The 25,186-nt window shown below is 40.8% G+C and overlaps 1 protein-coding gene across 4 annotated transcripts in view; it reads left to right on the top strand.

Annotated features, from left to right (window-relative positions):
* dph6 (diphthamine biosynthesis 6) overlaps positions 1-25,186 on the top strand; it is a 295,616-nt gene that overhangs the window by 132,446 nt on the left and 137,984 nt on the right. For all 4 annotated transcript variants that reach the window (XM_048538300.2, XM_048538299.2, XM_048538301.1 and 1 more), the window contains exons 7-9: positions 9,938-10,032; positions 12,972-13,065; positions 24,910-25,054. In XM_048538300.2, the coding sequence (XP_048394257.1) occupies positions 9,938-10,032; positions 12,972-13,065; positions 24,910-25,054 (334 nt within the window). The remainder of the gene's footprint in view (positions 1-9,937; positions 10,033-12,971; positions 13,066-24,909; positions 25,055-25,186) is intronic.

Raw genomic sequence — 25,186 nt, 5'->3', positions numbered from 1 at the left:
GTTACTGGGGTTGACAGTGAGTGAAGCCACTGGCTCCCTCCTCCCTGCTATGCCCCTCAGCCACAAGAACAAAGACTCAATGGGCTTACCAAACCCTACCTCCAGCACTCCACTATGGCCCAGACTGGGAATCTAGCCAGTGTAGAGGTGAATAACTGGAGCTAGGTCAGGAGGGAGAGTTCCTCTCCACTCAGTACTGGGCCTCTTCCACCTGTAAGATTTTTTCCTCTTCTTGTCCTCAGTTCTTTTCCTCTGTCCCTCTTCCTCCTGGCTGCAATTCAGGGCCAGCTCCACTGCACATTTGTCTCATCCAGCAGGCTGAGTGAAAGCTTTCCCACCCTGCTCCATCAAATTTTCCTTCAGGCTCCTCCACTCAGTGGTCTTGTCTCTTGAGGAGCAGTCAGGTTAGACTGGAGGAACTGGCTAGATAAGGTCTTTGACTGGAGAAACAGCATCATGGCAGTTCTCTCTCTCCTGTGCGCATGGTGGGTGTTCTGGTCAGTATTTCTCCAGTTGGTGACCCCAGTGATTGAATTTTGCTAGGTCCTTTTAAACATTTACAGGGATGAATATACCCATTTCTCCCGTTTACTTGGAGTGTTGCTTTGAATGAGAAAACCAGTACAAGTAATAACTTCGAATGAACTTTTTATGTCACTGTTGAATCTTCAATGGGATCTTAGTTAAGTCAGTGTGCCCAAGTTCATCAGATTGTAATATAGCCTGTGTCTGCAGAACTAGTGACAGCCAATTGCAGTGAATTATTTTGGGCAAACTGCCAAATGGTGTCTTTGAATCTCTGATTCAAGTGATGCAGAGCTTGGAACAGATGAAGCTTTAAGTTTTTTTTCTTAAAATGAAAATCTGACAATGTCTTAAACAAATCTCCCTTTAGATTTGGCATTGGCTGTGAAAAAATATGCACCTATTGATTTGGTCTTAATATTAAAAGCTCCTCTTTTCAGATTATAATGAAATATATGACTGTGAATTAAGAAAAAATGTTAGGTAATCTGCCTTTCCTATTCTCCTTAGTCATTGCAAAATTTTATTTTCCCAATGCATAGATCCTACCATCTATAATTTTGTACTTGCCCTTGCTGATTTAGAGAAATTGGAATTTTTCAACTTTTAAGAAAATAAAGCATCTAGTCCACAGCATCATTTTTGCCTCTAAAGCAAGCAATATCTGTCCAAAAGATGTGGAACATGGACAGCTGTGGCCCTTGATCTACATGGGGTCATGTGGTTTATGGACAATTCCAAAAATTCTAGTTTACTTTTAAACAGGTACAGTCTTGATTTTTCCCTGCACTGATCATTGAGCTTTTATCTAATATATTTGTATAAATGTATTTTAGAAAAAGCTGACAAAAGGTAGAGACTTACAAATGGAAAAATAAAAAAAATTGCTGTTGCGGTAGAAGTAATATTTCCAGAAAAGGAGATATTTTCCAGCTTAGTGTCTGCTGTATCTTAACCAATGTCATGGAGCATTGATACTGGCAGATGCACTTCTATTCAGGGCAGAAAAATAAACAATAGGAACAGCATTTCAGGAAGATGATCAATTTCTTTAGGTTAACACTTTACTGGGTGACTTATTCCCTCTGAAAAATGTTCCTTGGATGATTATGCTTTTAAATTATTCCAAAATTTGTGAATGCTCCTTTGTGAAGGAAGAATAGACGTAGCTATAGGTAGATTTTGAAACTGCTAGTTTTTTTTAGCATAGTCATGGCAGTTAACTGTATTGTATGAACATGTTGGTTTCACCAATAACACTGAGGATGAACAAAAGATTGAAGATGTGATCCCATAAGACCATGGGCACCACTACAGAGAAGGGAGAACTGATATCCAAGGATTCAAAATACAACAAGGAAGCAATTATTTCTTTCAGGGAGGAAGATGCTCTCTGTGAAGGAAACCCAAGAGATTAAGTTACACCAATTTAAATTCACTTGCTCAGTTTTCCTATTTGAGGATTGACGTCAGTTGCCGTTACTGCAGGTTGCTCCTGGGAGGATAAAGAATTCAAATGTTCTTCTTAAAATTGTATCTTCTGTGTTACCTCAGCATCTATCATCAGACTTGCATCAATCATGGCTATTTGTTCGCCAAGCTGATTAGTGATAATGAAGTATGCTGTTCATTGGCTATGTTGTTGCTTGTTTTCTTTTTCTTGAAAACCTTTCTGGCTCATGCAGTCTGAGCACTCTTCACTGTTAATGGTATACACTTGTGCTAATACAGGATAATCATAGGTTCCCATCTTGTTGACAGTTTGGAACAAATTTATTATGCCATCTGAGCTAATCTCAATGATTCTTGATTTTGATTTGGTTCCTAAATGGTTCTAGGCAATGTTTTGAAATCTTCTATCTGTTGTTCCTTAACTTCATATAGTTTAACTCCTTCCACTGTATGAACACGATTGAGGTCAAGCCATGACTTCCCACACGAATGAGAATTCTTGTTCGTGAAATGGGTATAGATTGTGTACTATTTTGCAACTACTATATTAGAGAGTTGCTTCGGACATTCCTTTAATCTCAAATGCTGTGCCTCTTGGACCTTGTATTTGCCTTTATCGTTGGCTGTGCACAGTGTTTTCTTATCCTTTGTTCAAAATCTGATTAAAGGTTCCAACTTGAACTTTATGAGATGGCGATTGACGTAAAAATCATCTTCCCGAAATATATGTTCTGAATCATGCGTTATGCTAGGAGCAATTTAGGTTTTTAGGAGTAAATGTAGGCCATTTGGTCCTTTAAGGCTACTCATTGAGATCATGGCACATCTGATCATCTTGAATTCTACTCTTTGTCTTTTCCCCATTCCCCTGATTCTTTAACTGATTCAAAATCTGTCAATCTCAGTTTTGAATATTCTTAATGGCCCAGCCTTACTAGCTGTCCACAGTAAAGAATTCCACAGATTCATGAGAGAATTCTCAGAGCGAATAAACTCCTCCTCACATCTGTTCTAAATTGGCGATCTGTTATTGCGACATTGCACTGTCTGGCCTGGATTCTCCCATAATCAGATCTTCTCCTATTCTTCTGAACTCCAATGAGTACAGGCCCAACCTACTCAACCTTTTCTCACAAGAAAAGTCCTCCATTCCCAGGATCAACCAAGTGAATGTTCTCTGGACTAGCTGTAATGCCAGTTTATCCTTCTTTAGATAAGGGGACGAAAACAATAATAAAACAGTTCCAAGTAGAATCTGACTAGTGCATTTTATAGTTTTAGCAACATTTACCTAAACTTATACTGTATTCCTTTTGAAATAAAAGCCCAACATGCCATTTACCTTCCCTGTTTCCTTCTGAATTTGGATGTTTATGCACGAGGAGCCCTAAATCCCTCCGAACTGCATCCTTCTGCAGTCTTTCTCTACTTAAGTAATATTCAACTCCTCTCCAATATTCTTCCTGCCAAAATGCATGACCAAACATTTTTACACATTATTCCATTGCCAGAATTTTGTCTGCACACTTAATCTGACCACATTCCTTCGTTTACTTTGTGTCATCCTCACCATTTACTTTATCATCTGTTTTTAAGAATCACTACTATGTGGGAACAGGCTATTTGGTCCAACAAGTCCACACCAAATGTCTGAAGAGCATCCCACCCAGATTCATCCCCCAACCCTGTCCCTGAAAAACCTCACATTTCCTGTGGCTTATCCCCCTAACCTACATGTCACCGGCCCCAATTGCCAATTTAACTGGTTAATCCACCTAACCTGCACATCTTTGGACTGCAGGAGGAAACCAAAGCACTCGGAGGAAACCCACACAGACATGAGGAGAATGTGCAAACTCCATGACAATCACCCAAGGATGGAAAATGTACTAGGATTGCTGACGCTGTGAGGCAGCTGAGCTAACCACTGAGCACCATGCTGTCTCTATTGTGTCCTAATTTTACACATTTTCTGAAAGTGATCTATCACGTAACAAATGCAGCATTGATTTTTAACAGCTCCACACTGTCAGTGCCCGTGGCTTTCTTTGCTGTGGTGCTAAAAAAAGGGATGTTTGGGCTCTGATGCCTACCATAATTACCATACTGGATTTCTTATGTATAATGTTTTGCACCTTTAGAATTGAATGGAATGTGCTGATCTCCTTTGCTAAGATGTCTTCTCTTAGGATAAGTTATGTTTTTTTCTGAATTTCTGCTTTAGTCACATCTTAAAGGCTTTTTCTAGAGTCTTCTTTAGATTATAATAAATCTGACAAAGACACATCAGCCATTCAACAAAATTTCTAAAATGAAATCACCACCATTCTCACATTTCCCTATTAATCATTAAAGCTTATGAATGAAATTATCTATGGATTCCTGTGATTGTTGAACTATTAGTTCTGAAGGTGAAAAAATCATTAGAAGCTTTCAGTATCTTGTCAAAAGTGACTACTGCTTCTGTTACCGCTTAGTGAGCTATAATGTCATCAGCTATATTCCTAATTATATACAGAGTGGATTTAGTTGTTTAGCTTCTCTAAGGTTTTTGAGTAGATTTGTAGCTCGGGTTGTGGATGCTGTGGTTGGTTCGCTCGTCAAGCTGGTTTGTTGTTCTGTAGACGTTTCATTACCCGACTGCGTTACATCATCAGTGCAGCCTCCGGTGAAGTGCCATTGTGTTTTCCTGTCTGGTATTTAAACTCTGGAGTCCATTGAGCTGGATTACCTCACTTCCGGTTTTCCTTTACAGTGGAGTGTGTATGGGATCAAGTTCTGTGTGTTTGTTGATGGCTTTCTTTGTGGAGTACCAAGCTTCTAGGAACTCCTGTGCTTGTCTCTGCTTTGCTTGTCCCAGGATCTTGCTGGCAGTTCTCCTTATTCATGTGTATAGAGATAGAACATAGAACAGTACAGCACAGAACAGGCCCTTCAACCCATGATGTTGTGCCGACCATTGATCCTCACGTATGCACCGTCAAATTTCTGTGACCATATGCATGTCCAGCAGTCTCTTAAATGTCCCCAATGACCTTGCTTCCACAACTGCTGCTGGCAACGCATTCCATGCTCTCACAACTCTCTGTGTAAAGAACCCGCCTCTGACATCCCCTCTATACTTTCCTCCAACCAGCTTAAAACTATGACCCCTCATGTTAGCCATTTTTGCCCTGGGAAATAGTCTCTGGCTATCAACTCTATCTATGCCTGTCATTATCTTGTATACCTCAATTAGGTCCCCTCTCCTCCTCCTTTTCTCCAATGAGAAAAGTCCGAGCTCAGTCAACCTCTCTTCATAAGATAAGCCCTCCAGTCCAGGCAGCATCCTGGTAAACCTCCTATGAACCCTCTCCAAAGCATCCACATCTTTCCAATAATAGGGCGACCAGAACTGGACGCAGTATTCCAAGTGCGGTCTAACCAACGTTTCATAGAGCTGCAACAAGATCTCATGACTCTTAAACTCAATCCACCTGCTAATGAAAGCCAAAACACCATATGCTTTCTTAACAACCCTGTCCACTTGGGTGGCCATTTTAAGGGATCTATGTATCTGCACACCAAGATCCCTCTGTTCCTCCACACTGCCAAGAATCCTATCCTTAATCCTGTACTCAGCTTTCAAATTTGACCTTCCAAAATGCATCACCTTGCATTTATCCAGGTTGAACTCCATCTGCCACCTCTCAGCCCATCTCTGCATCCTGTCAATGTCCTGCTGCAGCCTACAACAGCCCTCTATACTGTCAACGACACCTCCAACCTTCGTGTCGTCTGCAAACTTGCTGACCCATCCTTCAATCCCCTCATCCAAGTCATTAATAAAAATTACAAACAGTAGAGGCCCAAGGACAGAGCCCTGTGGAACCCCACTCACCACTGACTTCCAGGCAGAATATTTTCCTTCTACTACCACTTGCTGCCTTCTGTTAGCCAGCCAATTCTGTATCCAGACAGCTAAGTTCCCCTGTATCCCATTCCTCCTGACCTTCTGAATGAGCCTACCATGGGGACCCTTATCAAATGCCTTGCTGAATTCCATATACACCACATCCACAGCTCAACCCTCATCAACTTTTCTAGTCACATCCTCAAAGAACTCGATAAGGTTTGTGAGGCATGACCTGCCCCTCACAAAGCCATGTTGACTGCATTTAATCAAGCCATGCTCTTCCAGATGGTCATAAATCCTATCCCTCAGAATCCTTTCTAACACCTTGCAGACGACAGACGTGAGACCTACTGGTCTGTAATTGCCGGGGATTTCCCTATTTCCTTTCTTGAAGAGAGGAATTACATTTGCCTCTCTCCAGTCCTCAGGTACGACTCCAGTGGAGAGTGAGGATGCAAAGATCTTCGCAATTGGCGAAGCAATTGCATTTCTCGTTTCCCAAAGCAGCCGAGGACAAATCTGGTCCGGGCCTGGCGACTTGTCAATCTTAATGTTTGACAAAATTTTCAGCACATCAGCTTCCTCTATCTCTATCCATTCCAGCATGCACACCTGCTCTTCAAAGGTTTCATTCACTACAAAGTTCGTTTCTCTCGTGAAGACAGAAGCAAAAAACTCATTTAGGGCTTCCCCTACCTCCTCAGACTCCGCACACAAGTTCCCTATGCTATCCCTGATCTGCCCTACTCTTTCTTTGACCATTCTCTTATTCCTCACATAAGTGTAAAATACCTTTGTGTTCTCCCTAATCCGTTCTGCCAAGCCTTTCTTGTGCCCCCTCCTGGCTCTCCTCAGACCATTTTTGAGCTCCTTCCTCGCCTGCCTGTAATCCTCTAGAGCTGATCTTGACCCTAGCTTCCTCCACCTTATATAAGCTACCTTCTTCCTTTTGACGAGAAGCTCCACCGCTCTCGTCATCCAAGGTTCCTTTATCTTACCCCTTCTTGCCTGTCTCAGAGGGAGCATTAGTCGTGCCTTTATGTAGCCAGTTAGTATTCATGTACCCTTGTTGTTAATTTTCTTTCTGTTTGTCCAATATAGTGTTTGTCACAGTCTCTGAGGGAATCTTGTATATAACATTTGTCCTGTCCATAGTGGGTAGTGGGTATTTGGTTTGGGTGAACAGTTGTTGTGAGGTTGATGAGGATTTTGTGCTATTCTGATGCCCAGTGGTCGTAGAAGTCGTGTGGTTAATTCTGATGTGTTCCTGATGTAAGGTAGCGTGATGAACGTGTCGGGGCATGTAGAATCTTCCAGGTGTCGATCGTTTAGTAGGCATCTTCAGACCCAGTTTTTCAGGCATCCGTTGTCCTTGAACACCTGGAAGAGGTATTCATTTTCTTCTTGGTGTAGCTCTGTGCTGCTGCAGTGTGTTGTTGCCTGTTTAAATAATGTGTCACGCAGCTTTGTGTGTGTTAGGATGGTTGCTGTTGAAGTTCAGTGGCCAGTGTGTGTGGCTTTCCTGTGTACCTTCGTTAGCTTCTAATTTTGTATCTAATTTCAAAGCTGTTCTGAGTCTCAAAAATTGCTTACTCCATGATGTCCAATTCTATATTCTTTTTGGCACATCTGTAAAATTCTGTCTTCCTGACAACATTATTTCTGATGCTTTGTCATCCTAATGTGATTATATATTTTGCTTGAACGCTTTGTAGTAATGCAGTTTAGTTCTGCTGCCCTTTGGTGCAGTGCTAAAGGACTTTCCCTTGTTCTGCAGTTATAATTGTGCCTGTTTTAACTGAATGTTTCTACTCCTTGCAATTTAAACAAATGATTTCCACCTTTGTTGAGACTGTTATGAAGGCTGTACCAAACATTCTGTCCCCACTAGTCCAGGTCTACTTAGGTTTACAATCAGTTCAATGTTGTAACTCTAATTACTGTATTTGCAAAGTCCCTAGGTCTGTAACCTCTGGTTAATATTTCTTTAGAGGCCATTAACTTTATCTTCTGTTTCTATAGCCAAAATTGCTGCCTATTCACTATAAAGGCAATGCCCAATCTGAACTGAAAGTAATTTTGAACTTTTCAGCTTTCCACTTTGACAACACACCATTTTAAAGATATTCCTGACCCATTTAAGCTTTGCACATGAAGTGTCCAATATGTGCAATTTTCTGCAGTCACCTGACCCTTTCTTATTGATGTTTTTTAATTGGTGTGTTCAGAAATAATATTGCACACCTTGGGAGCAGGGTCTGTTGTCCCAGAAGTAGGGAACTTCCGCTATATCTCAAGAGCCCTACAGTTTCTTGAATCCTTTACTTTCCAATTGTCTGCTTTTCCTGCTTCCTCAGTCTTACCGTGATTAATACCATGCCTGCTTTGTGCTTTGGAAATTTCTTCTTACACTGTTACATGTTGCTACTTTTTCACTTTGAAATAACCCTTTTAAACTTTTGCTGGAGTCTTATCCCTGATGTTGAGATGTTATATTGCACTGAGCTTAAATAATGTAAGTTACTGTAATCTTTGATATTGATTTTCGCAAAAGATGTAGGACGATGGTGCCTTAATTCTCTCTGATCAAAGAAACAGTAAAGGTGCAACCTTATTATGTTCCAAGAAAGGTGCTAATATTTCACTAATTTTCTAAGAATGTCAAGCATTAATGACAAAGTAACTGCAGATTGAATTGTACTCTCATCTCGCAGTGTTATAGTTATTTTTCAGTATTGACCCAGGCCCCTAACTTTGCACAGAAAATTGGGAGCTGTAAACCTTGCAAGTTATCATCTAGCTCCCACAGAATGGTTAGACACATGATAAAAGTGAGTTATAGAGAAAGCCAGTCAGCAAAACTAATCCCTCTTGCATCATTTGTTTATTTTCTTAAACAGGAGGTGAGATGGGAGATGGGGAATGTGGTACTTGGTTATATTCAGATGATAGTGATTTTTCCAAGGGAGGTGGGAAGTATAGCTATTTTCTTGCACATTTGATTTGTCAAATGAGTGTCATCATAGTGCTGTGGCTCTAATATTGCATTACATTAAAACAATGAAAAGCATATTTAGAGAATATACAACATTTTCTATCTTGTGTGGTCTTTTCCTAATGTATGTTTGGACATATTGGTTGATTATGAGAAAGGGTCAAGCAACTTTATGATGCGTAAGGCACTTGTGCATCGTATAGGATGTAAATATGTGTTTGTCTTAATGGTTTGTAATGTTACATGGTATGTAAGCCAAATACCACCTGTTAAATTGTCTGAAGGACCAGATCTGAAAATGAAGCCACTTTTGTATCTTCACCTATCATTCTTCCTGAATTACTCTCCAAAGGAGGGAAGACTGCCTTTCCAAAATAAATAACTGAAGCCAGTAATCAACTTCTTCACTTCAGGTTGACAACTTGAATCGCAAAGTCTGAGATTTGCTGGAAGAACTGTCTTCAAAGACAACTTCCATATGGCCTGTTTATAACAGTAAATGGAAAATATTTGCCCTTTGATGGCAAGACCATCAGAACAAGACCCCTACTGTTTATGGTTTTCCTCTAATTCTTGACTACTTCAGTAGTCTGATTGATTTTAAGTTGAAACCCAGCTCAGTTGGAATGCATGTTGCAGCCAACGCATCTTTTCACACTTCTTTCCAAGTTAACCCAGTGGCTGTACATTCTGTGCTGTCATACTTTATGAGAGGATTTGACTAGATGATAGAGAATTTTGATAACAAAGAGATGTTTAATGTTGAAGTCTTATTCTTTAAAATATTCATAATTAGTGTTTTGAAGACTGCATGCAGGGAAAATGTATTACTGTGCTAGGATGCTATTGATGTTCCTGTTTCTTGTATTTAAAAAAAACCTCTCGGCTGTATATTGAAAAAAAACATGCTGATCATCAAAATTAAAATAGTTTCACTTTTGAACATGTATCACTCTGGGCAACAGGAACAAAACTGTTTCATCAGGAAACAGCATAGTGCTAGTAATATCATGGCACAGTTTCTGTTGAGAGAAATGCTTATTCACAAATACATGGTTTTGTTGTTGCAGATTTCTCAGCAGTGTGGAGTACACATGTGTGGAGAAGGTGGAGAGTATGAAACCTTTACACTGGATTGCCCTTTATTCAAGAAGAGAATTGTTGTGTGAGTGGTGTTTCTTCATTAGAATAGTCTATTTCGCTTCATGCATGCATTTTTGTGCAAAAGCAAATTTGTTGTCAGGGAGAACAATACTGGTTGTCTGACCTTCTGATTAATAAGGTTTCTTTTGTATGTAATTATAATGCTCAGTTTTCTGTCTGCCTGGCTTGTTTTGATTGGCCGAATTGAGAAGAACACAATAGTGGCTCGGGCGCCTGTCTGTGTGGCCTCGGGCGACTGTCTGTGTGACCTCGGGCGACTGCCTGTGTGGCTCGGGCGACTGTCTGTGTGGAGTTTGCACATTCTCCCCATGTCTGCGTGGGCTTCCTCCGGGTGCTCCGGTTTCCTCCCACAGTTCAAAGATGTGCAGGCTAGGTGGATTGGCCATGGTAAATTCCGTGTAGTGTTCAGGTGTGTGTGGGTTACAGGGGGATCGGTCTGGATGGGATGCTTCAAAGGGCGGTGTGGACTTGTTGGGCCGAAGGGCCTGTTTTCACACTGTAGGGAATCTAATCTAATCTAAAAAAAAGCTAGGAGTAATGGTAGTTTATTCATCACCTTGAGCCTAAATTGCCATTGAGGTCATAAATTGATTCGATTGTGGCCTCAACTTCATTTCCTACCTGCTCACATAATGTTGATCAAAAATCTAACATAACTTTGTGTATTTTCAATGATCTAGCTCCCTTTGCTCCCTGGGCGAGACAACTCCTCATGTAAATCATCTCCCCTAATTTTAGTCTCCCCACAAGGAAGAATGTTCTCACAGCATCCACCATGAAAATTCTCCTCAGGGTCTTAGAAATTTCAATGAAATCACCTCTCATTATTCTAAACTCTAATGGGCACAGGTCCAACCTGTTCAACCTTTCTTCATAAGCTATGCCCTTCATCCAGCAATGATTCAAATGAACTTTTTCTGAATGGCTCCGAATGTAATGATGACTTTTTTTAAGAAAGGATTGCAGAGACAGTGATTAACTCATTGATCCAACTCAGTGATTAACAGTTGTAACAAACTATGATTGTGGTTTCATAGGAAATTGTTTTAAAACTTAGAAAAGAATTTTGAATGCAAAACCACATCCAGTCTTAAGTTCTTAATAGGAACTTTGTAAATGGGACACTTGAATGATTGCCTAGTGGGTGTAAAATTGGTCAATGTTCCCAGTTATGTCCAAGGCTGGGTTACCCCCAACCTTAGAGCTCATGGAAGAGCCTATTGCTGCCCAATAAAATTCTGCTGCATGTTACTTTGTGGTACCAGAGCAAATGATTTTGTAGAAAGGGTGTAGAATGTTCTGCAACTGGATGGGAGAGAGCCCAAAGTTGTGAATAATAGTATGAGAGAGATGGCTTTAAGACCCTATGGGCCAGATTTTCAGGAGCTAGGAGGGAAGTTAAGACATACAACCATGGAGTTAGCGCTTCCTGGACTACTGCCAGCGTGCATCAGTAAGAGTAGAGATAAGAAAGTAAAGATCACCAGTGTATACCTTGAGACAGGCTTTAGATTGTGACATCAGTTCTGGGCAGTGGGCATTCTATTTGCAGCTCTGTTGGGCTGTGGCCAGCTTCCTTGTGGAGAAGTTTATTAATGTGGTCCAGTGAATTAAACTAAATGGGCACAGGCTGAGTACTAAGATATCGAAGGCCAAAAGAAATAATCTGCAGAAAGGAATGAGTGTTGGTAGTACCACAGAAAGAATATTGTTCAGTATTAGAAAGAGAATAGGAAGGACTACAAGAAACCCAAACACACAATGCACTGAATAAGGTCACTGAGGTACAAACGACAATAGATGTGGGAACATGATGTATTAGCAATAAGGAAATATGGCATAAAGTAGTGGGGAGTAAATGTTTCATATTCTAAAATGTTGCAGGGAAAAATATGGGAGGGGCTGCAATACTGATTAGTAAATACATTGTTGAGTTGGAAAGGGGATTTCTTTGAGGGGACTAAGGGCATTTTCGATTTGATTTAAGTTGAGAAATAATAAAAGAAGTGTAAAATCATACATGGGTGTGGACGATGGAGGTGTATTCTAGACATGTGTGAACAGTGACTGAGAGAGAGGGCAAGTGGGGCAAATTTGCTGAGAATCTCAGAGATATGAAAGAAATTAAAAAGTGGTAATACTGGAAAACTTTTGTTATCTGAATCAATTAGGATAATGCAGAACAAGGGGAAAGGAGGGTGGAGAAATTTCTAAAATGTGTTTGTTTCAGTGCAGACAGATCTACTTATGAAAAGGAAGCTGATAAGATATAGTTCAGTGGAGATGAGATTCCAACAGGAAACATAGCCTTTCAAATCTAGGACAGTGAAAAAAGGCAGACTATCCAGCAGTAATAAATATGTATAACAGAACGAGAAAGAGAGCACTGAAGCTGGAAGGAAGAGCCAATTTAAAAGGAACCAAGTAAAAATAAAGCCTTGTGATTGTAACAGGGCAGGTTTTTAATCTGCATCCTTGTGCCTTTCAAAGAGATAAAGAATCAAAGGCATAAAGAATCCAGAATTGGATAGAAGTCATAAACACAGTTAATAATATGTTAAACTTTGTTTTTTAATGCTAAATTGCACCTATTTCCCCATAATATGTCAATATTTTTGAAAATGTTCCTTTCTCTAAATTTGTCTTGATGGCAAAACTTACTACCAAAGAAAAACATGAAATGGTAAATGTGAACAGAACTGTCGTACAATATGTAGGATTTAATGTTAATATGGCAGAATTTATGTAGTCTCTGAAATCAAAGCTAGAACTCTGTGGATTCAGAATGATTTTAGTATTTTGGACAGTTTCTTCAACATGAAACAAGCCATTCAGTATTTGCCAGCAATAGTGCACAGTACACAGCTGAAGTTGTCAATACATTTTGTTCTGGTGATTTTACTGATGTGTTCTACAATTACACCCAATTACTTTTTTCAGCGATTCTTCAGAAATAATTGTACATTCTGCTGATGCATTTGCACCTGTGGGCTACCTTAGATTATTGAAGTTTCATCTGGAGGATAAACCCAATGTGAGTTACTATTATGTTATTTCAATGGATGAATGTTTCATTACTTACCCTGAAAGATCATGTACTTAAGAGTGTGTTTGATGTACTTTGAATAATTTTAGAAGTGCTCTTTCAGGATTAGTGCTGGATTTGATGAAGTTCATATTATTTTGATTGAATACAGGAAGTCTGGTTATGTTTGGAAGTAGCGACTAATTATGATATCAAAACAAATGTTTCAATTCTTAATTGAATGAAGGGGCTCAGTCGTGCACAGTGATGGTTATTAACTTACCACAGATGTTGATTACTTATATCGTAAATAAGTAAATATTTAACATAGCATTAGGTTTCCAATTGCTCACACTGAGATGAGTTGAAATCCCTGATAGTCTTGTCCAGAGGTTCTCATTATCATAGAAGTTTGTCTTAAGCCAATTTGACTCATTCAATGTAATATCAAGAAATGGCTGAGAGCACTAAGTACCATGAAGCTATAGCCTCTGACAATCTATTGACTTGGGTGCTGAAGACTTGTTCTACCCAAATTGTTCCACTATAGCGACAACATTGACATCTGCCGAGAAAGAGGAAAACTGCCCCTGTCCGCTATTAAGTGGGACAAATCTATTCCTGCCAGTCACCACCTCTGTGCTTAGTCATCAGCAAACTGAGGAAGACTGTCACCGTCAGTGCTATCAGTGATGCTCAGTTTGATTTCTGCTTGAACAACATAGCTCTAGATCTCATTAAAGCCTGGGTTCTGATGTGAACAAAAGAAATTAATTCCAGTGTGACTCTTCTTGAAATCAAGGAAGCATTTGAATGATTGTGCCCCAGAGAAACTGAATAAAATTGTAGTCATTGGGAATCAGGACAGAAACTGTACACAGACAGATGTCATGATGAGCACGAAGGATTTGGTTGTTGGAACCAATCACTTCAACTCAGAATCTTTATTAGGGCACTGTCCTAGTCCTAAGCTTCTACAGGCTCTTCATGAGAAGCCTTCCTTCCATCATCAGGTCAGAAACTAGAGGGTTGTTTTGGGGTGGTTACAAAGTACTCAATTCTATTCAAAACTGTTCACATACTGAAGAAGGCTGTGCCCAGATACAAAAGATTCTGGAAAACTTTCAGACTTGTGTACTGACTGGCAAACAGTATGTATGTTATATAAGGACCACTTTCTAATTGTGCTTGAGGGAAAGTCTAACCATCTCTCCTTGCCATTTGATGACAGTGCCACAATTGGTGACCATTGACCCGGAGCTGATCTGAACCAGCTACAAGAGCAGGTTCGAGACTAGACATTCTGTGGCAAGTGTGTCAACTCCTGACTCCCCAAAACCTGCCCACCTTCTACAAGGCACAAGTGAGGAGTGACAAAGTATTAAAATGTGAGGCTGGATGAACACAGCAGGCCCAGCAGCATCTCAGGAGCACAAAAGCTGACGTTTCGGGCCTAGACCCTACATCAGAGAGGGGGATGGGGTGAGAGTTCTGGAATAAATAAGGAGAGAGGGGGAGGCGGACTGAAGATGGAGAGAAAAGAAGATAGGTGGAGAGGAGAGTATAGGTGGGGAGGTAGGGAGGGGATAGGTCAGTCCAGGGAAGACGGACAGGTCGAGGAGGTGGGATGAGGTTAGTAGGTAGGAGATGGAGGTGCGGCTTGAGGTAGGAGGAAGGGATAGGTGAGAGGAAGAACAGGTTAGGGAGGCAGAGACAGGCTGGACTGGTTTTGGGATGCAGTGGGTGGAGGGGAAGAGCTGGGCTGGTTGTGTGGTGCAGTGGGGGGAGGGGATGAACTGGGCTGGTTTTGGGATGCGGTGGGGTAAGGGGAGATTTTGAAGCTGGTGAAGTCCACATTGATACCATTGGGCTGCAGGGTTCCCAAGCGGAATATGAGTTGCTGTTCCTGCAACCTTCGGGTGGCATCATTGTGGCACTGCAGGAGGCCCATGGTGGACATGTCATCTAAAGAATGGGAGGGAGAGTGGAAATGGTTTGCGACTGGGAGGTGCAGTTGTTTATTGCAAACCGAGCGGACGTGTTCTGCGATGCGGTCCCCAAGCCTCCGCTTGGTTTCCCCAGTGTAGAGGAAGCCACGCCGGGTACAATGGATACAGTATACCACATTGGCAGATGTGCAGGTGAACCTGTGCTTAATATGGAAAGTCATCTTGGGGCCTGGGATAGGGGTGAGGGAGGAGGTGTGGGGGCAAGAGTAGCATTTCCTGCGGTTGCAGGGGAAGGTGCCGCGTGTGGTGGGGTTGGAGGGCAGTGTGGAGCTAACAAGGGAGTCACGGAGAGAGTGGTCTCTCCGGAAAGCAGACAAGGGTGGGGATGGAAAAATGTCTTGGGTTGTGGGGTCGGATTGTAGATGGCGGAAGTGTCGGAGGATGATGCATTGTACCCGGTGTGGCATCCTGTGCATTGGGGAAACCAAGCAGAGGCTTGGGGACCGCTTTGCAGAACAACTCCGCTCGGTTCGCAATAAACAACTGCACCTCCCAGTCGCGAACCATTTCCACTTCCCCTCCCATTCTTTAGATGACATGTCCATCATGGGCCTCCTGCAGTGCCACAACGATGCCACCCGAAGGTTGCAGGAACAGCAACTCATATTCCGCTTGGGAACCCTGCAGCCCAATGGTATCAATGTGGACTTCACCAGCTTCAAAATCTCCCCTTCCCCCACCGCATCCCAAAACCAGCCCAGTTCGTCCCCTCCCCCCACTGCACCACACAACCAGCCCAGCTCTTCCCCTCCACCCACTGCATCCCAAAACCAGTCCAGCCTGTCTCTGCCTCTCTAACCTGTTCTTCCTCTCACCCATCCCTTCCTCCCACCCCAAGCCACACCTCCATCTCCTACCTACTAACCTCATCCCACTTCCTTGACCTGTCTGTCTTCCCTGGACTGACCTATCCCCTCCCTACCTCCCCACCTATACTCTCCTCTCCACCTATCTTCTTTTCTCTCCATCTTCGGTCCGCCTCCCCCTCTCTCCCTATTTATTCCAGAACCCTCACCCTGTCCCCCTCTCTGATGAAGGGTCTAGGCCCGAAACGTCAGCTTTTGTGCTCCTGAGATGATGCTGGGCCTGCTGTGTTCATCCAGCCTCACATTTTATTATCTTGGAATTCTCCAGCATCTGCATTTCCCATTATCAGTGACAAAGTATTTCCTATTTGCCTTGATGAATGCAGATCTGACAAAACGCAAGCATGATTACAAAGCAGAAAAAGCAGTCCTATTGATCGGTACCAGATCCACAATTTTAAATATTCTCTCTAGCCACCCCTAGCACACAGCAGCAGTGAATGTTCCCTCTAAGCTGCACAGTAGTGCTACTGCTGGGAAGCTCCACACAGGCGAACTGGCATTCACATAAATACCTTCCACTTCTAAAAGCTGTTGCCACACATGAACTTTGGTTGTCCACACAGTGTAAAGAAATATTACAGGCAGGTTTGGTGGCTGTGTATACTGTTTGCATGATGCACTGCAGTAGCTTGCCTGGACTACTTTGAAAGCCCTTCTAAGCTTTGAACTTCCAAGACCTGGAGGAAAACTGCTTATGGAAGTATTGCCACCCTAAGTTCCCTTTCAAGTCACACCTCATTCTGAAGCTATACCACCATTCTTCACTATTGTTGATTCAAATTCCTGAAATTCCTAAACTATATTCATAGGAGGACCTCCAAGACGTTAGCTGCAGTGGTTTGGAAAACTGGGTGGCCAATACCACCATCTCGAGCACATTGAATGAAAAGTAATAGACGTTGGTTGTATCAACACCACCCATATCTCGTGAATGAAAATATTTTCCTTAAGAAAAATTGATTCTGCCACCTTTGGATCAATTGTACTTTGCCTTTTCCAGTTGAACAACTTGAAAGCTAAGGACGTTTATTTTTAAATCTTCATTAAGACCTTCCCTTAGGTATGAATTCTGTATACCTAAGGAGAGCCAGTTTATGCCTATATAGTCCAGTGCCATCTTTGAGCATCTGAATTATTGTTTTCAACAGTGCCATATGTTGGAGCAAAATTATTTTAGAGTAGATTCATCAGTCACAAAACTGCTGCCAGTAACATTTTTCACTTGCCAACATTCAGCATCTCAAGTGCTTCATATTCCTGGATGAAACTCTGCAATATTTTCTAATGTAGAAGTTTACCCTACATTGTTAAATTGAATTTACAGCATACATCAGGCCCTTTGGTTCAAAAGGCCTGTCAAATCGTTTTTACTCCATGCAACTCTCCTTTTATGCTTCTTCGTTTAATCCAGTCAACAAAACCATTATTTCTTTATCTGCCTCATTATGTACTTAGTTTCATGATTGTCTGTGCTTCCAAATTACATCCAGTGGTAGTTATATAGAAGAAATTGTCCCACCTGCAAAGCTGGACATTGTTCCATTTCAGATTAATCACCGTGGTGAGTTTTCACTAATTGTACCAATTGTAGACCTGCAAGGAGGCTCATAAAATTAAGCTGGGATATTTAAATGAAAGGTTACTACTAGGCACATTTAAGAACTTCTTTCAATTTACTATAGATCCAATAAGTGCGCACCAATCAAACTAGCAAATGATTCTAAATAGGTTTTAGTCATCTTCAGTTATTTAAAATTGGGTTATTTATGTATGATGGGCCAGTGCTTATTTTTGGCAGAAACCTATTTTCAGCTGTGTTAATAAATCTTCATGAGGTTACCTCTGAAATGTATCAAGGAATATTATCTAATGCATATTTTATTAAGAAAAAGAAATTTAGCTCTAGTGTACTGCCTGATTGCACTGATCCATTAGAAAATTGTGCCCCAGAAATTCTGACAACCAGATAGTTGTCTGTGCTGGATAGATTAGAGTTGCATGTCAGAACCATGCAGAAAGCCCAATGCAGCTGACTCTGCGGGAATTGCTTAGAACTCTTCAAAAAGGAATGTCTAGAACTCTTCAAAAAAGACCTCAAATTTGAGTTAGAGTTGTATTTTGGAGGGCTCCAACTTAATTAAATGTAATAGTTGCCCACACAATGGTAGAGAATAAAAACCTGAACTAAACCCGGTTAACTTTTGCAAACTGACACTAGCTTACCACTGAACCGACCCTGTAACAGCATATGAAAACCGGCATATTTTGTATTGTAATGAGCACGTTGTAAATAACAATTTCTTGGAAACTTTCTGCTTCAGAAGGTGGTGGAGGCATGGCCATTGAATATTTTTTAAGATTCAGGTATGTAGATTCTTGTTAGGCAAGAAAATCGAAGATTATCGGAGTAGATGGAAAGTGGAATTCAAAACACGAAAACCTATTGGTGAAAGGCTGTATAGCCTTGGTCTGCTCCTAATTTTTATGTTTTAATTGCAGCCCAGGGAGATGCGAAATTGAATCCTGAAAATACAACATGTCATCTGAAATTCTAAATCATTCAAATGGAATTTTTAACTTTTTTTGATGTAATTTGCAGTTCTTTTGTTTTGAACTATTTATATATTGGAACTGCTGTTTATGTAACTGTGCTTGTCAGCTTGCAGGAATCCGCGCAGTTTGCTGTAGTTTTATCTTCACTTAAAATTCATCTATTCAGATATTTGTTGAATCCACAAGTAATGTGGACTTCAAGGTTAAAAAGTCTGTAGAAATTTCCTTCAGATTGGTTTAACCCTTTTATAAAAAAAGCTGCTCCTTTTGGAAAATAATATCTTACTTTCTCTGATACAAAATTACTTTTACTCAAAAGAGCATTTTCTTCAGCATGCTAATAGAGTCATAGTCACAGAGTCATACAGCACAGAACCAGACCTTTCGGTCCAACCAGTCCATGCCAAACATAATCCCAAACTAATCTAATCCCACCTGTCCAATCCAGGCCCATATCCCTCCAAACTTTTCCTATTCATATATCCATCGAAATGTCTCTTAAATGTTATAATTGAATCCGCATAAACCACTTCATTAGGAAGTTTAATCCACACACGAAGCACCTTCTGTGTAAAAAAAAATTGCTTCTTATGTCTTTTTAAAATCTTTCTCCTCTCACCTTATCTTGTCTTGAAATTATCCATCTCAGGGAAAAGACAACTATCCTTAATTCTATCTGTACCTCTCATTACTTTATAACCTTCCATCAGGTTACCTCTCAACCTCCTACGCTCCAGTGAAATGAGTCCCAGCCTATCCAGCCTTTCCTTATAACCCAAGCCTTCCATACCCAGCAGTATCCTGGTAAATCTCTTCTGAACCCTCTCCAGTTTGACAATATCCTTCCTATAACTGGGCAATCAGATCTGGACACTCTGTTCTGGAAGAGGCCTTACCAATGTCCCATACAAAACCAACATAACACCCCAAATCCTATACTCAAAAGGACTCAGCAATGAGGGCAAGCATGCCAAACACATTTTTAACCATCTTGTCTATATGTACCTGCACCTCTAGGTCCTTCTGTTCTACAACATTACCCAAGGCCCTCCTTTTAATTATACAAGCCCTACCCTTGTTGGTGTACCAAACTGCAATACCCCGTATTTATCCAGATTGAATTCCATCCGCCGTTTTTCAGTCCATTGACCCAGTTGATTAAGATCCCTTTGTAATCTTCATTGTCTACATTTTGGTGTCATCTGCAAACTTACTAAGAATGCCTTCCATATTCTCATCCAAATTATTTATGTAAATGACAAACAAAAGAGGACCCAGAACCAATCTTTATGGAACACTACTGGTGACAGACCTCCAATCTGAAAAACAACCCGGTGCTATTACCTTCTGTCTCCTGCCATAAATCCAGTTATGTGTCCAATTGGCTAGCTCACCCTGAATGCCATGTGACTTACTATTACTAAGTAGACGATAATGCGGAACGTTGTCAAAGGCTTTAGTAAACTCCAAATAAACAACATCTTCTGCTCTGCAATCATCAACCTTTTTGTAACTTCCTGAACAAACTCAGTCAAGTTTGTGAGATACAATTTAGCTCGCACAAAACTATGCTGACTATTGCTAATCAATTTTGCCTCTCTAAATGTCTACAGATCCTAATGTTTACAATCACCTCCAGCAATTTACTCACAACCGAAGTCAGACTCATTGGTCTACAGTTCCCCAGTTTCTCCCTACAGCCAATTTTAAACAAAGGTACAACATTAGCCACTCCCCAGTCATCAGGCACCTCTCCCGTAGTTATAGGTGATGAAAATCTTTCTGCAGGGAGTCTCGTGACTTCCTCCCTTAATTCCCACAGTATACTGGGCTACATTAGAGCAGGTTCCAGAGATTTATCCACCGTTATATTCTCTAAGACATCCCGAACGTCCTCTTCTGTAATGTGAATTGTTTTTAAAATGTCAAAGTTTATTTTTCTTCATTCTCTAGACTCCCTTTCTTTCTTCACAGTAAAAACTGACACAAAATATTCATTTAGTATCTGTCTAGTGTCCTGGGGTTCAACACAGAGACCTCCTTGATCTTTAAGAGGTCCAATCTCTCTCTAGTTACCCCTCTTGCTTTTGTTGTAATTGTAGAATCTCTTTGGATTATCCTTAACCTTATCTGCCAAAGCTATCTCATATCCCCTCTTTGCCTTCCTGATTTCTCACTTAAGAATGCTCCTACATTCTTTATATTGATTAAGCGATCCAATTTAACCAAGTTGTCTATATCTTTGAAAAAATTCTCTTTTATTCTTGACTAGAACTTCAGTATCTTTATACGTCCATTGTTCTGCAATCTTACCAGGCTTACCCTTTACTCTGAGAAACAAATTCCTCTGAACGCTCGTCACCACACTCTTGATCGCCTCCCACTTATCAGGTGTCCTTTTCACATGGGAAGTCTACTCCAATCAACTTTTGTAAGTTCTCTTAGTTGTAATGATCGCATAGGTCAACAATGATAGCATAGGTTCACACTGAAAGTGAATTTGATTCCACAGTTGTTTCAAATATTTGCTGAGGACAAGCAGGTTTCCTGTTCTGATCACTGGATATACAGTCCACTACACAGTGTAGGTTTCTTAAAAAGTGTATGATGTTATGCTCCAGGAGATATTTCATATGGCTGCACTTCTATAAATTAATGTGTTGGAGCATTTCTTCCAAACAAAGATGTATAAAAACCTGGACAGTCATTGCAGATAGTCCAATGGATAAGAAAGAACTTTTAATGGTTGACATGAGAGTGATAAATGGAATAAAGTCAATGAGTGTGTAGCATTTCCATTTCAGCAATAGATATTATTAATCATACTGTTCAGACATATTTTGCACACTCCAGGAATAGGTGCGACTTGAACCCTGATCTCCTGGTTTAGAAATAGGGACAAAATCACTGTGCCACGAGTACTCTCAAAAATACTTCTTTATATTCCAAACATCTAAGTAAATGTGAAGCACTGGTAGGTATATTTTAATCAGCCTGTTGAGATATGCTATGATGTGCTTCTGGAGCAGGTGGGGCTTGAAACCAGGTTCTTTCTGGCTGAGAGATAAGGTCACTAGCAGTGCAGGACAAGAGACTTGTCCATTCCAGCTGAAGTCTTCTGTCTTCAGTCTGGGTGCCATTGCAGCCATTTTCTTTCCACTTGCATCGCCTCAATTTCCAGCTGGCTGGAAAGCTTTGGTAGCCAATCTTTAGCAAGGTTTTCCAGCCTCCATCTCTACATCTCGGTGGGGCTCTGAAAATCAATTTTCTTTTCCCGTTATCCCTGGTCAACATGTCCTTGCAGCTATCCAGCTTAACACCACTCACCCTCCCTTCCAGCTCCTGGATCGGGCCAGGTGTAGTATGTACACTGTTCTCCCCTTGAAGCCAGTGAAGTATTCCTCTCCTGCATTACATCACTTCCATCCATGCTTTCCAAGCTTAACTGTGTTCAGTGACCACCCCAACTTACAAATATAGTTATCTTCCCCTCTTCATAATTGTCCTTCTCAATTCTCGCTCAACCTTCAGTCTCCACACCCCACAAAAAGGCTACCAAGTCTCCTTCCCATGAATGTGCCCCCCCTTCCCCCTAGCATGAGATTGATATAGTATGGGGCCATCCAACAAGATGTTTACTACCTTAATTAAGGACTGTTGATCAACAAACCCAGCTGCCTATTGTGTGACTATGCTAATAATCAAGACAATGAATCTGTGAGCATCCAGATAAGTGCTAAAAGGGCAAATGAACAATGCTGAGCTACAGTCTGGTCGAGACCATGAACAGAGTGCCTCTCCCTGCGCATGCAGTGTCCTTGCAGCAGCCTTTCAGTGCTAAGGTTTGGATTTTAAAAATAGGGACATTTTGTTATAACAGTGTTGGTAATGCTGTTTCTGAAGTACTGTGCTCAGTTTTGGTCCCCCTATTTAAAAAGTGATATATTGGCATTGAAGATGGTTCAAAAGGGGCTCAATGAGCTGATTCCTTGGATGAAGGGGTTGACTGATCAAGGATGGCTACGCTAGTTAGGCCTTTATTCATTAGAAGAATAATATTTGGAATTCTCCACTCCAGAGAGTTGTGGAGCCGATATCCCTGAAAATATTTAATGAGAAGGCAGGTAGATTTTTAAAATGTTGATGAGTTGAGGGCTGTAAGGAGCTGGCATGAAAGTGGACATGAAACCATGATCATATAGAAAGGTGGGCCAGGATATAGAAAGGATTAAATAGGCTCCTTTTGTATCTATATCTTACGTCAAGATGTATGGTGTGGTTTGTTTGACTGTTTGAATTTTGAGCACTTTAGCCACGAAAAGGGCTTTACTTAGTTTCATTGCATAAATTAAAACAGAATCTTTAATCATCTACAACCTGTGCCATATGTAATATTTTTATCCCTGATGAGTCCATCAAACTTACGTTACAGTCCAACTAGGGACCAATAATTTTTGATTTGTTTAAAATAGACAAAGTTTGAGATACCAAGGAACTCAATAAGAGAATAATGTGGCACAAATCCATGTGTTTAAGGGAACAAAGTAAATTTAGAAACTAAAGTTAGAACAGAAAATGAAGTATACAACATTGAGTCCAACATCCAGGATTAACATGAGGTAATTATTGGTTACCATACAAACTGGCATTGAAAAGCCAAGGGCCTGCACATGAAGTGTCCAAGACATTCAACACAGACGTGAATGGCACTGTAAGTAACCAAATCTCAATAAAACCTGTCTCCATTACGAGGGATCCAGCTCTTTAATTTTGAGCATCTAGTTTTCGAGCTCCTTCAAAAGCTATTCCATCACAGATAGCCTCAGTGAGTGCTCACGTCCAGGTAGTCCCATCTGTTCCCCACAATCTGTGTTCGGCTGGATTTCTAAGACTGAGCTGTAGCATGTATCCATAAGCACAATTTCAAATCTTTTACAGAAAGTTCACGGTTCTCCTGGGGCTTTTGTGAGTTCCAAATGTTTCTCAAATGCACTTACCAAATATTTTCCTTACCATTCACTCAATGGTGCTGCACTGTGAATGGCTTCCGATGAATTCTTCTGCCCTAACTGCCTGGAGGCTGCTAACAGAAACACTTGTGCTGCTTTATCACTTGTTATGTTTCAGGATTCTCTCAGCATCAAGCAGGAAACTAAGTGGTTAAACCATTTAAAATAACATGGCGCCAAGTCCATGAGGTTCAGTTGAATTTATTTAGTTTTCTACTACTAAATTTTAATTTCTAAATCTAAAACTTATATACTTAATAAAAACTTACAAACTAAATACTTGCAACAGTGGGTCAATGGAAACATGAATTTAAACTTCAGATGTACCACTACAAAGTTTTTTTTTCCATGTCATAGAGCCGTGGAATCCCTCCAATGCGGATAGAGGCCATTTGGCCCATTGAGAGTGCCACGACCCTCTGAAGAGCATCCTAATCAGACATGCCCCACATGGCTCATACACCTAGCCTGCACATTGCAGGACACTGCTGGGCAGTTAGCATGTCCAATCTGCTTAGCCTGCTCATCTTTGGACTGCGGGAGGCAACCAGAGCACCTGGCAGAAACTTTTGCTGTCACAGGGAGAACGTGTAAACCTCAACAGACATCCTATTTTAAATGTTTCTAATATTGACTAAACCACATATGTCAGTGATTTTTTTTCAAAACTGTATCAACTGAACTGGGAAAAATTTTTGAAGTTTTTTTCTAAAGTAGTATGTGTATTTAGCTCAAGTACTCCATGTGTTACGATATGCGTGTAGTACACAATTACTGTGGACAGCTTTCTGATATTTTATAGGTTATTCTCAAACTATTTAGAATCTAAAAAGATTGATAAAGAATCTCATTACAATCTTTGCAGAAGTTTGCAATTATAGCAATTCTACATAGTTCTTTAATTTTTCAGGCATGTTGAATGCACAATACATGGGGTCAACATTTCTGTAAACGTCAACATTTTAAAACTATGTTGTAAGAAAGATGCATTATAATTTCTGGAATTCAAACAAATTCTAAACCCGTATAAACCATGGGACCAATTTTAATTCTGCTTCAAGGCAGAAACCAGGCAGGAAGGAAGTATTTTTATGGTTTCCTGTGAAACAAGCTGAGAAGGAGTGCTCCCCTGGGGAACAGTAGCCCTCCTCCCCTGTACTCCTCTCGCTAGGTTTCCAGGACGCTTACCTGGATAGTTAGCTTGGCTCCTCTGTGTCAGCCTGCTGCTGTTTGATTTTAATGGCTCAGCAACCATTTCCCTCAAACCTCTGGCCCTAATGTTCAGGAAAATGAAAGCGGTATATCAGTGATGCCCTGCTGTTAAAATTAGCTTTGCTAAAATTAAGCCTATATAGTTGTGTGTACTTTCTGAAGAGGTAATTAATTTTTAACTGTTTTTTCTTTCTATTGCAGACACCAGCCAGCATAGCATTTGCTGAACGGAAGTCCTGTTTGTCTTGCTGTGATCAGGAGAATGTTGTAGAAACAGAGGACTATAGAGACATGTCAAAACTAGCGATCACTTGGAATCTCACCTCAAGTAGTTTCTGTGATCTTGGTAGGTTATTACTAATCTGTACCAGAGTATGGTACTTTAGACAATCAAGACAAAACATTTGAATGGAAAGTTACAGCAATAGTCGTATGTTTCATGTAGGATCATAGGATGTCACAGTGTAGGACCATGTGT

Source organism: Stegostoma tigrinum, chromosome 10 (genome assembly GCF_030684315.1).
Source record: "Stegostoma tigrinum isolate sSteTig4 chromosome 10, sSteTig4.hap1, whole genome shotgun sequence".
In the NCBI taxonomy this organism is placed as follows: Eukaryota; Metazoa; Chordata; class Chondrichthyes; order Orectolobiformes; family Stegostomatidae; genus Stegostoma; species Stegostoma tigrinum.
This window is presented reverse-complemented; position numbering and strand designations above follow the sequence as displayed.